At 32.5% G+C, this 14,670-nt stretch overlaps 3 protein-coding genes across 5 annotated transcripts; 2 read left to right on the plus strand and 1 right to left on the minus strand.

Moving 5' to 3' along the window:
• Positions 1-225: 225 nt before the first annotated feature.
• Positions 226-2,963, plus strand: LOC106760764 (14-3-3-like protein D). Of its 2 annotated transcripts, none has more exons than XM_022781602.1 (5): positions 226-476; positions 1,053-1,359; positions 1,475-1,562; positions 2,408-2,462; positions 2,590-2,963. In XM_022781602.1, exons 1-5 carry the CDS (start codon positions 401-403, stop codon positions 2,637-2,639), a joined length of 576 nt encoding a protein of 191 aa, XP_022637323.1. In that variant the 5' UTR covers positions 226-400; the 3' UTR covers positions 2,640-2,963. The 2 variants fall into 2 exon arrangements, with proteins under 2 accessions (XP_022637323.1, XP_014499670.1); XM_014644184.2 differs by having other exon boundaries at positions 233-476; positions 2,408-2,517.
• Positions 2,964-8,836: 5,873 nt separating this feature from the next.
• On the plus strand, positions 8,837-11,701 carry LOC106760959 (AAA-ATPase At3g50940). Of its 2 annotated transcripts, none has more exons than XM_022781603.1 (3): positions 8,837-9,261; positions 9,965-10,875; positions 11,138-11,701. In XM_022781603.1, the coding sequence occupies exons 2-3, from the start codon at positions 9,967-9,969 to the stop codon at positions 11,504-11,506; spliced, it is 1,278 nt and encodes a 425-aa protein (XP_022637324.1). In that variant the 5' UTR covers positions 8,837-9,261; positions 9,965-9,966; the 3' UTR covers positions 11,507-11,701. The 2 variants fall into 2 exon arrangements, with proteins under 2 accessions (XP_022637324.1, XP_014499898.1); XM_014644412.2 differs by having other exon boundaries at positions 8,838-9,261; positions 9,578-10,875.
• A 109-nt stretch (positions 11,702-11,810) lies between these two features.
• LOC106760676 (olee1-like protein) lies at positions 11,811-12,965 on the minus strand. Its single transcript, XM_014644085.2, has 2 exons — positions 12,601-12,965; positions 11,811-12,313 (listed from the first exon to the last, which is right to left on the minus strand). Exons 1-2 carry the CDS (start codon positions 12,758-12,760, stop codon positions 11,982-11,984), a joined length of 492 nt encoding a protein of 163 aa, XP_014499571.1. The 5' UTR covers positions 12,761-12,965; the 3' UTR covers positions 11,811-11,981.
• Positions 12,966-14,670: the final 1,705 nt, after the last annotated feature.

A 14,670-nucleotide genomic window follows, 5' to 3' on the forward strand; every position in this document is an offset into this window, starting at 1 on the left:
AAAAAGATCTGCCCGATTTTATAAAATTAAATTAAACTTTAAGTTCACTTATTAAAACATATATCAGCGATATTTATAAATTAACATTCGATTTTTATTTAATTAAATAAGAAAAATATTATGAAATGTTATTTATTATGAATAGTAAAACAAAAAGTCCAGTACAGAGCCCACACGGGCACACCCAAGCCCATGGGTCCCACTCCCAGTCATTTCCTAAAATAAGAGAACCCTGCCACCGGCAAAACCAGGTTACCTATAAATACTCAAAACTTTTTTTTTTCAGAAAAAAAATAAACAGCATCTAACTTTCACTTCACTTGTTGTTCCTCTCTCTCTCTCTCTCTCTACAGCACCCTGGGCAGGGAGATAGTGGAGCACTCAAGCTACTGAATCAGCAATGGCTACCTTCTCCGAGGAACGCGAGAACTTTGTATATGTTGCAAAGTTAGCTGAACAAGCTGAACGATATGATGGTGCTTTCTCTCTCTAGATGTTTACTGTGAAGTGAACACTTGTTCTTGTTCCTTCATTTTAGCTGCATTCCACTTTCAATCACGTTTCCCAGCATCTTCTGCAGCTACCCGTCTTCTTGTTATTGCATTAACTGCATTTGGTCTGATAAAGTTTCAATTTTTTCCATAAATGTCCACTGCATTTTTCACTTCTGCATGTAACTGGTACTTAATTTCACTTGCCCATTTCACCTTCTCGATTATCAAATAAAGAAAGAGTGAAATTTTGGAGTTATTGGGAAGTATTTGTTGTTCAATTTTATAATAGTTGCTCTAAGAGTAATACATAAATAACTTGACATGAGAAGAATTTGACGTGTGTTTCTTTTTAAAATAACATGATTCTGAGTGAATGAGTGTGAACATCAACCTCTATATTATTTGTTGTGTGTTTTGGAATTCGGTTCCAATGTTTTGTGCAGTGAAGTTTAACAACTATTTTAAAAGTCACACCTTCCATGATTTTAAAAGTCTATTTTATTACTGTTTTGGAATTTGAGTCAAGAGTGTTGAGTGATGGAGTGGTGTGGTGTGCAGAAATGGTGGATGCCATGAAGAAGGTGGCGAAGCTGGACGTTGAGCTGAGTGTGGAAGAGAGGAACTTGTTCTCTGTTGGATACAAAAATGTGGTGGGGTCACGGAGAGCTTCGTGGAGGATCTTGTCATCGATAGAGCAGAAAGAGGAGTCAAAAGGGAATGAGTTGAATGTTAAACGCATAAGGGATTATAGGCACAAGGTCGAGTTGGAGCTGTCTAACATTTGCAGTGACATTATGATAATTTTAGATGAGCATCTTATTCCATCCACTAATATTGCGGAGTCCACAGTGTTTTATTATAAGATGTATGCTTTGTGGTCTTCTTCTTTGTGGCTTCTTAAGTGTTTTTTATTATGATATCAGATGTGCAAGGTTTTTTTGGCCTATTAACCCATTCTTTGAGTTCTAAATTGGTTGCAGGAAAGGAGACTATTACCGGTATTTGGCAGAATTCAAAGCCGGTGATGAAAAGAATGAGGTAGCAGATCAGTCACTTAAAGCATATCAGGTATTTTCTGGAGGTGGCAAGGTTTACCTCTGTAAATGAGTTTGCTCTATATATATATATATATTATGAGTTTGCTCTATATATATTATGTGTATGCTAGACTGCTACTATTGACAAGGTTGGGGTGAACGTTGCTACATGCTGCCTTCAATGTTAGCAGAAAATGTAGATGAGGTTTATTTTTTGAAAGACAACATCTTCTAGGCATATAACAGCATAATTGTTATCCTTTCATAACTCGGTGTTGGTAGGTTAGGTAAAGATGTTTTCACTTTTCGTCCAAACTCTTGCCCATTAGATGCTTCTACTTAGGAGTAATCAACCTTGTTGCCCTTTCTTTCATTAGGGCTTATGAAGTTTTTCTGAACATCTTTGTCTGTAAATTTAGGTCTTATGTTAATAAATTGTTTAGTTAGTCCGTTTCTGTAATGTACATTACTAGATTACTACATCACAAGTTAGGTTGAACCATTTATTAATGCTCTGTTCTTGCGTCTCTGGGGAATTTCATTGGGTTTTGTGCTAATTATTTTGGGTGATTTATATATATCTATATGCTTTATGAGGGCAAGGTTTGTTAAGCAAGTACTTCTTGCAACATCTTTCCTTGGATGCTTAACAATCTTGTGCTTCCATGCAGTTAGAAATGTTTAGTAACTTAGTCGTTTTTTAATCTATTATGACCAATAATATGCCATCAGAGTTTGCACCAGTTTGTCTTGTTATGCTGCTCTCCTACTGTTTCATTTGCTGTTCTTTAATATTTTTGTAATTTTGTTATGTATGCGTGCCATCCAGAAAACTTTAAGTTTCCAGGTTAGACTAAAACTCATGATTATTTACAGACAGCTGCTACCACTGCTGAGAGTGAATTACAACCTACACATCCTATTCGTTTGGGTCTGGCTCTAAATTTCTCTGTGTTTTATTATGAGATAGTGAATTCAGCTGAAAGGTATGCAGAAATAGTTGTGCTAATTACACAAAGGGCATGGACATATCCTTACTTCATTTAACTTATTTGCAGGGCCTGCCATCTTGCTAAGCAAGCGTTTGATGATGCTGTCTCAGAGCTAGACTCTCTGAATGAGGAATCTTACAAGGACGGTACCTTGATCTTGCAGCTGTTGAGGGATAACCTTACTTTATGGACTTCTGATATCCCTGAAGAGGGTGGTAACATATAGAGATCACATAATGCAATTTCTATTTCTCTAAGATTCATGGGATGTTACCAATGATATCTGATCTGATCTATTGACTTGTATGCCTATTCTTCCACATGAAAATCTTTCCTTCAGTTTTCATCATCTCTTGTCCCAAGATTCAGTCCTTATGTGTATTTGTTGGAGAAAAAAATAGGGAAATTGACCAACCCAAATATATTAGTTTTTTGTTGAAGTTTGCTTCTTTAAAGTGAACTACTCATCTTATTAGGTAAAATAAGTTAGTGTTTGATAAAAATATTCAGTTGTAATCTTAGTTCTTTCTTGTTGGTCACTGTAGCTCAAACTTTTATGAGTTTGGATTAACTTAATATGTATCACTCACTCACTCTTCCCACTTAAACACCTCACCACACTCACTCACGACTTCTAAAGAAGATTGTAGAGATGCAGAAAACTAAAAAACTTCTCATTATTATCTAAAAACATACAACAAGACGTATATATAATTCTAGTTTAAACACAAAACCAGAATTCATTAAACAACAGAATTATTAAATTTTGTTTAAAAAGTTGTTATTGCAAACATGTATTACAGAGAATCAATGAGTAATGGAGAGAAAAAAATGGTGAAAACACGAAATAGAGTGAAAATTGTGAGTGCAGAGAGGAATAGAAAAAGAGAGGGTTTCCATCTCTGTTTCTCTGTATGATTGTGTAACATTGCATATGGAATTCTATGTTTCTGTGCTGCTTAATTTTCCTACAATCCTTGCTCTGTTATTTGTTCTGTGGTTCTGGTTTTCATTGTGCGAATAGGAATTGGTACCAAATTCAAGTAGAGATATATTACTATCAAACATAGCAAAGCAATTTCAGATTCAAAGTGAAACAAACAATTAATCTTAACATCCTGGAATCAGAACATAAAGCATTTTATTCAATGAAAATGTAATGAGAAATTACAAACTTTCGATGCAGTGTTCTCTTCAAATTCTTACTCCTTCTATATCCAGACCTGAATTTCTCCTCTAATTCACCTTCCTTGCTTGCTCTTTCCTCTTGTTCCTTCTCCCTAATTCTTAAAAAAAGAAAAACTTTAGTCCAAAATGAGGTTCATATAAAAATAAAAACAGAGAATTTGTTCCCTCCCTAGGGAGCTATCATATCTTGTTTCTTTGTAATAAAACTAGTATTTGTATCCCTGCACTGCACACAGTATTTTTTAATTTATATATAATATTTAATAATAAAATTAAGTTTTATATGATATATTTTAAATTAGAATGATAATAATTAAATTAATAAATAGAAGGTTATCAAAATATTATATATGTTCATTTAAATTATTATTAAATATTTTTATAATGATTAAATATAATATAATGTGTTAAGTTCAGAATATATTAAACAAATAGATGATACTGTGTGAAAAAAAAAAGTCATTATTTACAATTTATAATAAATAAATCAAATTTTATTTATAATAAATAATTACTTTTTCAAATCAATTGAAAAGATATAACACATAAAATAATGTATAAAAATTATTGTAATTAGTGGTGGTAATTTGAAATATCTTATTTAAATGGTATGACTTAGACTTAAATCAATTATAGATAACTTGTAAATACTTATAAATATCATGAACTTTTATTTTATTTAATAAACAATTGTAAATTTAGATTTGTGTAAAGATAAATAAAAAATCAATAATTATATTACAAATATAACAATTATACTGGATATATCTAAGTCATATGTTTATGCAGGTGTGAGGATAAACAGGGAATATAAACAATGAAAAGAAAAAAAAATGTTAGTTTTAAGAATCTTAGATAAAAAATAATAACTTATAATTTTTTAATATAAGTAGTTTCACATTCCTTACTTAAATAGAAAACAAAAGCATATTTATTTAAAATAATTGATGATTTTCAACCTTTCGTATCTGAATTTTTCTAGAACACTTTAGGTTCTTTATTGATTTTCTCAGGAAAAAAGAGAAAAAGGAATAGGATTTATACTTTATAATTTACTAATAAAGAAACATAATGACCTTATTAGTCACAAATATATAAAAAATAACTAATGCTTGTTTTCATAAATTTTAATCTTAAATTTTCAATTTCTAATTATATATTTAAAAATATATTTTACATTTTCCAGAAAATAATTTTGTGTAAAATTAACAATTTATCATTTAAAAAATTAATCCATTTATATAAACTAAATATGCTTAAATCAAAACATTCAAATTTTAAACATTTCAAAATCCTCAGAGTTTTAAAATTCTTTTTCTATACAAGTTAGAATTTTTCATACGAGAATTACTTTTTATACAAGATATTACAACCAAATTCGTTTTTATTAAATAAAAATTTTTAGAATTAAGGCTTAATATCTCTTTCGGTTCCTAAAAAAGGAGAAATATTCAAATTCGTCCTACCTTTTCAAAAAGTTAAAAAGGATCCCAATTTATAAAAAAAAATTGTTCAAGTTAATCTTTTTTAGTTACGACATCAAATTTTTAATGTGCAAGTAACATTTTGGACAAAACATAATGACGTGTCTAATTTATGTGACTGCGTGGTTGTGAGGTTAAAATTGTGAAAAAAAAATATAGATAATGTGGTAGAGGTTAAAAAAAGAGGGTTAGGGTTTGGGTTCGTCCAACTTGGTTCCTGAGGTGAAGAAAGTGTTTGGGGCGAGATAGAAATGGTTTGTTCCCAACGGTATTCTTCGTGTTCCAAAGGTTGGGCCAAAGGATCTTCGTTCGTCCTATGGTGGTGGTTGGAGGGAATGTAGGATAATTCCTATTTGTTACTATGGTGATATTGTTGTAACCAAAGTCGTAAGAACTACTAAGAATGCTGGCATAAATTTTTGGGGATGTAATGGGCAATGGGTTACCTCGGGGGAATGCCTATGAGGTATTTATATGCTTTAATATTGACTTCTTTAATATGTGCATGTGGCAACCCTCCACATCATATTCTTTAATATTTGACCACCATTTTCCTAAAGTTTGCATACAGGTGTTTGAGGCAGAATCTTTGTTCTGCCCCAGGTAGAAGCTCGTGGATAGCTAGCTCCAACTCCTAGATAGCTCCATAGTCATAAATCCTTTTAAACTGTTCTTTTAAATCTCCTTCAAGTTGTCTTGTGACAATTAACTTTACCCTTTGTGCCTTAGATATTGACATATTCATATTCCATTTTCATAATGCTTTACTATGTATGTCTTTCACCCTTAAATTAGGATTGTCAACTAAAGAACTATCTATTTCTTGAATCAACCACTTAGCATTCATCGGTTTAATGTTAAGTTGCCTACTACAAGTGTGAGTATCAATTGTCTTCCTTAATTGCCAAATTTTGCATGATGGCAAATACCCATAGTAAGCTACCCATGGGCACTTACCTTGGCCACCCACGCATCTGACCCTCACCCTACAGTTATCATTTTTCACAAATTTTAGAGCCCTCCCAGCATGAACAACATACCTTCTAATGGCATCCTTAAAGTCATCCTTATCACTAAATATGGTGCCCACTTCCAACCTGTAATCTGCCATCGACTTCTTTTTTTCATATTTTGAAAAGGGACCTACATAGACTTTATCCTCACTATTATCCTCCCCATTTCCACTGTTTTATGGAGTTAAGAGCACATCAGACTCTCAATCATCATCTGACAAACCCCTACATTGTTGTTGGGTTTCATTATCATTGTCTTGATCCACATATTCATCATCATTCAGATAATCCATTCCTAGTTCATCCTCACTATGCACTTCCACTTCCACTGCTTCTTCATTCTCAACCTCAACTCCACCAACACTATCAACCTCAACTTCAACCTCACTGTCGACTTCCATTGCTTGTTCACTTTCAACCTCAACCTCTACTATACCCTCATTCTCAACCTCCAATGCATCCTCATTCTGAACCTCCATTGCATCCTCATTTTGAACCTCCACTACACCCTCATTCTCAACCTCCATTTTCAGTTCAACTTCTATGTCCCCAATTCCTTCATCACCACCCTCAACATGTGCTTCTCCTCCAACGCCACTACCCTCAACACTCTCTGCAGGACCTTCACATAAGTAATGAATCTCATTCACATCATTTTCTACAACAACTAGATCGTCCACCCCATGTAACACATACAAGTTTACTTTCCCCAAATAATTAGTCACCTTCATCATGTTCATATCTCCTTTATCATCATACAACTTATGTAAAACATGTTGGACATTGTAATATAATTATTGTACTTGAATGTAACCCATATGTTTAAGTGAACCTAATACTCCAAAATAACATCATTTATCGAGGTCTACGTCCCAATAAACTATCTACCCACCTATATACTTAAAGGGCACTTCTTTGATCAAGGTCCCACTGTGGTGGACCACTACCTAAAACTTGTCATCAGACATCCCAACCCGAATCCTGCAAATGCAAACGGGGACCACTAAATTAAGTTAAACTAAGACCTATGGGACCACTATCAACCCTCAAAACGCGACAACTTTTCACAAACAACAATTTAACCCATAGTTAACCCCCCCCCCCTCCCCAAAAAAACGCGACAACACGACAAATATCATAACCAAACAATAACACATTCAGAAAATTATAAAAGGTTTAAACCTCTTTTTGGTCCCTAAGTTATGAGCGGATGTTCAGTTTAGTCCCCGCTTTTAAAAATGTAATCCTTTGGTTCCTAAGTTATAAAAAATGTATCAAATAAGTCCTTTTTTGATATTCATGGTCAAAGTACAAAGAGCAATATAAAGTGTTGTTATTATTAAGAAATAAATCAGAGCAATCTAAAGATGTAGCAGTTGTTAAGAAACAACCAAAAACAGTATTTCAAGTCAAAAAAGGACTCATTTGATACATTTTTTTATAACTTAGGGATCAAAGATTTACATTTTTAAAAACGGGAACTAAATTGAACATCCGCTTATAACTTAGGGACCAAAAAGAGGTTTAAACCATTATAAAACACAAACATTAACCTGATTTACGCTTTTCAATTCGATCTTCAAATTTCAACTTCAACGACACCCCAATTTGAACACCACTTTCACCACAATGTTTAATCCCAATTCGCGATTTCCTTCTAACCCTAACCCCTATTTTTTTAACCTCTCACAGTACAGTGCCACGCCATCTATTTTTTTCTCCAATTTATTTTTTTACACCTCATTTACCCTCACACAACCACATAGTTAAATATTCTAATACGTCATTATGTTTTGTCCAAGGTGTCAGCTACACCGTTAAAATTTTGACACCGTAACAAAAAAGGATTAACTTGAACAGTTTTTTCATAAGTTGGGACCCTTTTTAACTTTTTAAAAAATGTAGGACGAATTTTAACATTTTTTCTCTTTTGAGGGACCAAAAAAGGTATTAAGCCTATAATCAATTATGGTGAGAGCAGGAGTCTGTTACCTAAAAAGAATTGTGGTAGGTATGAGATTGATTCAGTGGGATCAACTCTGAGAAAGTGAAATCGATTCTAAATATTAGAGAAGCATTGTAAGAATCAATTCTAACTATTAAAGAATAATTGAAATCGATTCTACAAATGTTAAAAAATATGAATTCTATTATAATGAAATTCATTCTCATTTAAAAGATGATGGAATAGATTCTTGATAGTATTGAAATTAAATCTATTATAATAAAATTCATTCCATTTCTAGTATTAATAATTATAATTACAACTAATATTAATAATAACAAATTATAATTATAATTGATATTAATATTAACAATAATTTTAATAATAATATAAAATAAATTATTTAAAAGAAGGCGTTTGAAATTTATTCATGTAAATCCCTTTTATAAATTTTAATCTTATTTTTTCAATTAATTCTTTTATTATAAATAAAAAAATTCAATTTTATTTTAATATAATTTTTATTTATATACATTTAAATTTATATCACATTTTTACATTAAAATAAATTAATAATTATTTATTTTTATATATTAAAATATTATTTACTCTATCACACCTATCACTTAAATGATTGTAACAAATTTTTTCTTTTAAATATTTTTTATCTATTCATTCAAATCTTTTAATCCAAATAACATGAGAGTTTCCTCTTCATTCCCACAAACTCCTCTATCAAATCCAGTGTCCAATCCAAACCCTAATTAGATGATTCTCCGCAGCTTCCTCCTATCTGAATGTTAAAAAATGGTGCGTCAACATCAACCAATGACTAGTCGTACATCATCTTGAACTAGTCGTACACGTAACAAATCTATATCTCACCAACCTTTGTAGTAAATCTGTCAAACGCGAACACGGGAATGTTCCAGCTATACTGAATTTTTCTTTCAATTTCTTAACACCTTACAAAAAAAGTTATTTTAGTTCATCCCTCGATCGAAATCAGGCTTTGATACCACTTAATACGGATGTTCTAATAAGGAGAAGGGCTTCGAAGAACAACAAAAGGAGTAAGGATTCTAACAATTGAATACAACCCTAACAGGTATGTTATTACTTAAAAGAATACAGAAAGAGTGTTACACTACAATTTGTAACTGATATATATATATATATATATATATATATATATATATATATATATATCAGTTTGTAACTGATACAATATTACTGCTATTTCATATATGAACTGCATCAACCAGATATTAATATTACTTATTGGTTCCTATGTTTTTCAGTTCTTCTGCATCACTGTTCATGAAATCTTCTAAACAAAACCATGTATATATGAAGTGTTAAGCATGCATATACATATACTTTTTTTTTTACCCTTCACTAGGAAAGTTTCTAACTTGCAACAGATCATGGAGTGAAAGTACTCAGAAAGTTTCAAAAAGACCAGAAAGTCAATATGAGTGGTAAACACGTCAAGATCCACTTTCCACGACCAAAAAGCAGAGTCAACAATAAATTAGTCTTGTTTTGTAGTATTATATAAAGGGACATTCCAAGTCTTTGATAAGCATATTGAGATCATCTCATACAAGGTCCAAACAAAGAGTTTTGTTGCCTGGTTGGGTTTAAAGTTTAGTTTCATGTTGAGGAACTGATTTTGGTTCAGAGTTGATCTTTGAGTTGAAGTTTTGAACAACTTGTCTATCTTTTGTGTTACCTTTTTTTTCCATTAACAAAAAGCATGTCCGATAGCAAGACCCTTTTAACTGCTGTGGCCTCCATTGCTGCTTCAGCTATGCTGCTCAGAAGTATTACCAATGAGTTTGTTCCTAATGAAGTCTTGGAATATTTTCACTCGGGATTTCACAATCTATCTCGCAAATTATCCACCCGACTCACTGTGGTCATCGAAGAATTTCAAGGCATGTCAAGAAACCAAGTGTTTGAGGCTGCAGAGGCCTATCTCACCACCAAAGCCACTCTCTCAGCTCAAAGAATTAAAGCAAGCAAATCAGAGAATGATAAAAATCTTTCATTCGGTGTAGACAGAGATGAAGAAGTGAATGATGAGTTTGAAGGGATTGAAATAAGGTGGAAATACATATGTAAACAAGCTGAGTCAATCCGGAATAAGCATCGTGATATGAATTCCTCGTTGAGGTCAGAAATAAGGTACTATGAGCTATGTTTTCCAAAGAAACACAAGGAGAAGATATTCAGTTCATATTTTCCATACGTGTTGGAGAGAGCCAAGGACATCAAACAAGAAAATGAGGCAGTGAAGCTTCACACGGTTGATTATAGTTGTTATTGGAAAGTTCCTGGTATCAAACTTGGTCACCCCATGACTTTCAAGACTCTTGCAATTGACGCAGAACTTAAGAGGGAAATAGTGAATGATTTGGACAAGTTTGTGAAAGGAAAAGAGTTCTATAAAAGAACTGGGAAAGCTTGGAAACGTGGTTACCTCTTGTATGGCCCTCCTGGCACTGGCAAGTCTAGCCTTATTGCTTCCATGTCCGATTATCTGAACTATGATATCTATGACTTGGATCTCACCACTGTCCAAGACAACAATGAATTAAAACATTTGATCCTAGCCATGTCTAACCGCTCCATGCTTGTGATAGAGGACATTGATTGCACTATAAAGCTGCAGAACCGAGAAGAAGATGGAGAAGCAGTTAAGAATGGAGACAATAAGGTTCTTTTTTTTTATCTCAAGCTTTTTCTCAATTTTCATTACACACTCCTCAGAGCTTTATAACATGATAAAAAATATAGGAACATGACTGTGTGCATCTATCTTTATCCATGTTAACAACATCTATATGCTTGCAATTACTTATTATTTTGCTTATGTAGCGTTTACATTAAAAAGTATATTGCTGCCATGACTAATAACGACAACGATGTTTAATATGAACTTGTTTAGACTAATAACAGTGTTTATTAATTTTCAACAGGTAACACTTTCAGGACTGTTGAATGTTATAGATGGTCTATGGTCAAGCTGCGGGGAGGAACGCATTTTTATTTTCACAACCAATCACAAAGAGAAGCTGGATCCTGCTCTGTTAAGACCTGGCAGAATGGACATGCATATTCATCTGTCATACTGTAACTTTTCTGCTTTTGAGCAATTGGCCTTCAATTACCTTGGAATTTCTCAGCACGAACTCTTTCACCAGATTGAAGGGCTTCTCGGAGAAGTACAAGTGACTCCAGCTGAAATTGCAGGAGAGCTAATAAAGATCTCTGATGTTGGAGAAGGCCTACAAGACATTGTCAAATTCCTCCACAGCAAGAAAATGCTTCAGGAACAGACTGTGTAACTGACCACAATATCAAAGACCATAAACTGGCTTGGAATTATGGCAGATAAGATAAACCAGAGAAGAATATCTTCAGTTGAAGGCAACAAATATGATATTTGATTCATCAACCATCTTTACATTGTAATTACTTAAAGAGAAAGAACAAGTTAACAAATCAATAACTAATAGACTTGATTTTAAGTTACAAATTAATTTCATTCAGTTTTAAACAAGTTATTGTAACCCACTTTTTATAGTTTTATATGGAAAAGTTTCATCTAAACAAGCTATGCAGTAATCTGTAACTGAGTGTACTTGAGTCAGCATGTACCAAAATCCAAATATCATTTATTTGATGAATAAAGTGTTTGCAGACAACACATCACGGATAATGGTTAATTTTTTAATAGATACAAGACAAACTGATCCAACAACATCACATGATATTTTGTTCTCTCTTGTGGATTGAGTTTAATTCATTTCTCTCTTCCACTTAATCATCGAAAAGTTTGTCGAGTCCTAGCTCCTGAACAACGTCAGTGCATTGTGGATCAGTCGTCTGTGTCATGAACCCAAGGGGATTGACATAACGAGTCTGAGATGCGGCACCCATGTTTTTGGTCAGAATGATTCTGTCGGACTTGTTTGGCATTGCCTCTCTGCATTGTCCCTCATTTGGTGGATTTGCAACAACCACACAGATCTCTTCCTCGTGATCACCACGGACAGGGATGCTGTACAAGCCATTTGCATCAGTTGAGGTCTTCCTCGTATATGACACTGTATCATTCTCTTCTTTTATGCATTCCAAAGTCACATTCACACCTGCAAACACATGTTCAAACATTTGTTACTTATCCTTCTTCACTTCCTGCACCTTCCTTTTTCTTAATCTGATGTACTAGAATGGATACTTATCACAAACCCCAGTTTCTGAATGTTATGAAAATCTCTTACCAAGTAAAACTTTGATGAAGTTATGACTTTTATAGCTCATGCATGTACATTTAAGCCTAGTTAGTAGTTCCTACTCCAAGTAAAACTTGCTTGTGAACACTTGTAACACATAGATATAAATGCATGATAATGTGATGGTGATTAAGGAAATTTACCTGGCAAGGGGAAGCTGAGTCTGGACTCAAATGCGAACTGGCAAGGATCACAATAAATCTTGCCTTCAACGAAGAATCTTTCAGGTGTTTTGCGAGCTAAGGCAGAAGAGAAGCACATAACTGAGACAAAGAGGGCAACAACAGCAAATGACCTTGCCATGGTGATTAATGTGTTATTGATTTTATTGGTTATTGATGCTGCTCCCCTTGTGATGAGAGAATCAGGGTGCTAGGGAATCCTTTTATAGCCCATGCACGAGGTGCTGTTCCATTTTTTGTGTGGTGTCTATGTGGTTCTACCATATTTGGAAGCTCAAAAACCTGTTCAAACTTAGTTTTTTCTGCATATTTTCTAACTGATTTAGAGATAATTTTGGTTCTATCTTCTAATTTTAGTGAACAACCATTTTATCATTTTTGAAAGTAAATATCATGGACAAAATTATAACTATTTAAAATCTTGTTCGTAAAAAAATGATCACGACAGAAAATTAGCAAAGGCTTTTACAAATGAACCTCGTCTAGGTATTTCATCAAACACTTTTCTGATATTTTTCTTTACCGTTATTTGCCTTCCTATATGCAACCACTTTTCCATGCAACTAAGCTAGCCAACACCCTATAGAGATTAATCAATGTTGCATTATTAAAATAGACACATTAAAAAGGTTTAATCATAAAGTTTTTAACATTCAAATTTTAAGCTTCCTTTTTTTCTGCTGAAAACATTTTAGAAGATGTGTTTCGACAACTTTGTTTTGGCATGACTCTAACTTGACTCCATGAAAAGTCACAAACTCACTCAAATAATGAAACCAATTAATGAGATTCATATCCGAGTAATTAATTTATGCGTTAACTATTGTTTTAGTTTCAACTTTTTATTTTAGTTTTTTTTTTTATAAATTGATTATTTTTAATTATATAACACTAATTAATTACTGTCTATTGAAAAAAAGAGAGTTAAATAACTATTATAAGTTACATATATTGATGGAGGAACTTATACCACAAAGAATAACATTTTAAATATTTAAAATAATACTAATTGTTTATTTATTTTTAACATTCATATTAGAGACTATAAATAATTATTCAAAAATTTAAAGAAATTATATTTAATGATTATTTTTATAAAGGTTTAATATTTTATTTGGTCCCAACTTTTATAGATTTGGTTCAACAACCAATAATATTGAAATTTTGGGAATAATAATTAAAAGTAGAGAGTTCTAAAGTTTCATATTCTTGCACATTTAGTGTTGGTGGCTGCCATTACTAAAACTAAAACTTTGATTCTTCCTATTCAGCAGAGTAGAAAGATAAACTTAATTTAATTCACAAATGACAGTATGATAATGTAGAAAAAGTAAAAGATAGGCCAAGTGTCTCAACCAAGGGATAAATTGGTGTAGGGAAAGTCTATACTGGTTCGGTCAACCTGTCTATGTCCAATCTTCTTTCAATAAACTTTAGATTGAAAGGAATCCACTATATTGATTGAGTTCTTATAAGCAAGATACAGGGAACAATCCCCTCAATATGTAATTTCCTTCCTTACTCCAAATCAACTATAGTATACACCTAGAAAGATCACCCACTTTCATCCTTAGTGATACCCATTATAAGTCAAAGAACTACGCCAAGTCCTCTTCCTGGCTGTAGCAACAACGAACACAATCAACCTTGATTGTAATGTGAGTGAATCCAATCAACCTTGATTGTAATGTGCAAGTATAATCAGTATGTGATAACACTTCAATTCTTCAAGAACCTTTGAAATTTTTTTACAAATGTAGTATTCTTGATTTTTGTAAAAACATGATGCTCGTGCCATTAAGAACTCAACAAACAAATCAAATATTAAAGATATGGATCAAAAAGTTCTTGAATACAAAAAAGCAATGCATCTGTCTATTTATAGATTTTCTCAACTCTAATAGATTTTAATCAATTATGAGAAAAAATGTTTGTTACTTACATTAATCGATTTCAAAAATATTATTTCTGACAAATATTGCATAGTTTTTTAATGTTATAATCATAAAATCTACTTCAAAAACATTTTAT

The sequence above is a fragment of the Vigna radiata genome, chromosome 5 (genome assembly GCF_000741045.1).
Source record: "Vigna radiata var. radiata cultivar VC1973A chromosome 5, Vradiata_ver6, whole genome shotgun sequence".
NCBI lineage: Eukaryota > Viridiplantae > Streptophyta > Magnoliopsida > Fabales > Fabaceae > Vigna > Vigna radiata.

What these genes read in the sequence shown, in the direction of transcription:
- LOC106760764 (XM_014644184.2), top strand. Translation starts at nt 401, where the DNA reads ATGGCTACCTTCTCCGAGGAACGCGAGAACTTTGTATATGTTGCAAAG. An exon ending in ACAAGCTGAACGATATGATG is followed by an intron (nt 477 to 1,052) that starts GTGCTTTCTCTC and finishes TGTGGTGTGCAG; the next exon opens with AAATGGTGGATGCCATGAAG. An exon ending in AGTCACTTAAAGCATATCAG is followed by an intron (nt 1,563 to 2,407) that starts GTATTTTCTGGA and finishes GATTATTTACAG; the next exon opens with ACAGCTGCTACCACTGCTGA.
- LOC106760959 (XM_014644412.2), top strand. Translation starts at nt 9,913, where the DNA reads ATGTCCGATAGCAAGACCCTTTTAACTGCTGTGGCCTCCATTGCTGCT. An exon ending in TTAAGAATGGAGACAATAAG is followed by an intron (nt 10,876 to 11,137) that starts GTTCTTTTTTTT and finishes AATTTTCAACAG; the next exon opens with GTAACACTTTCAGGACTGTT.
- LOC106760676 (XM_014644085.2), bottom strand. Translation starts at nt 12,760, where the DNA reads ATGGCAAGGTCATTTGCTGTTGTTGCCCTCTTTGTCTCAGTTATGTGC. An exon ending in ACTCAGCTTCCCCTTGCCAG is followed by an intron (nt 12,314 to 12,600) that starts GTAAATTTCCTT and finishes ATGTGTTTGCAG; the next exon opens with GTGTGAATGTGACTTTGGAA.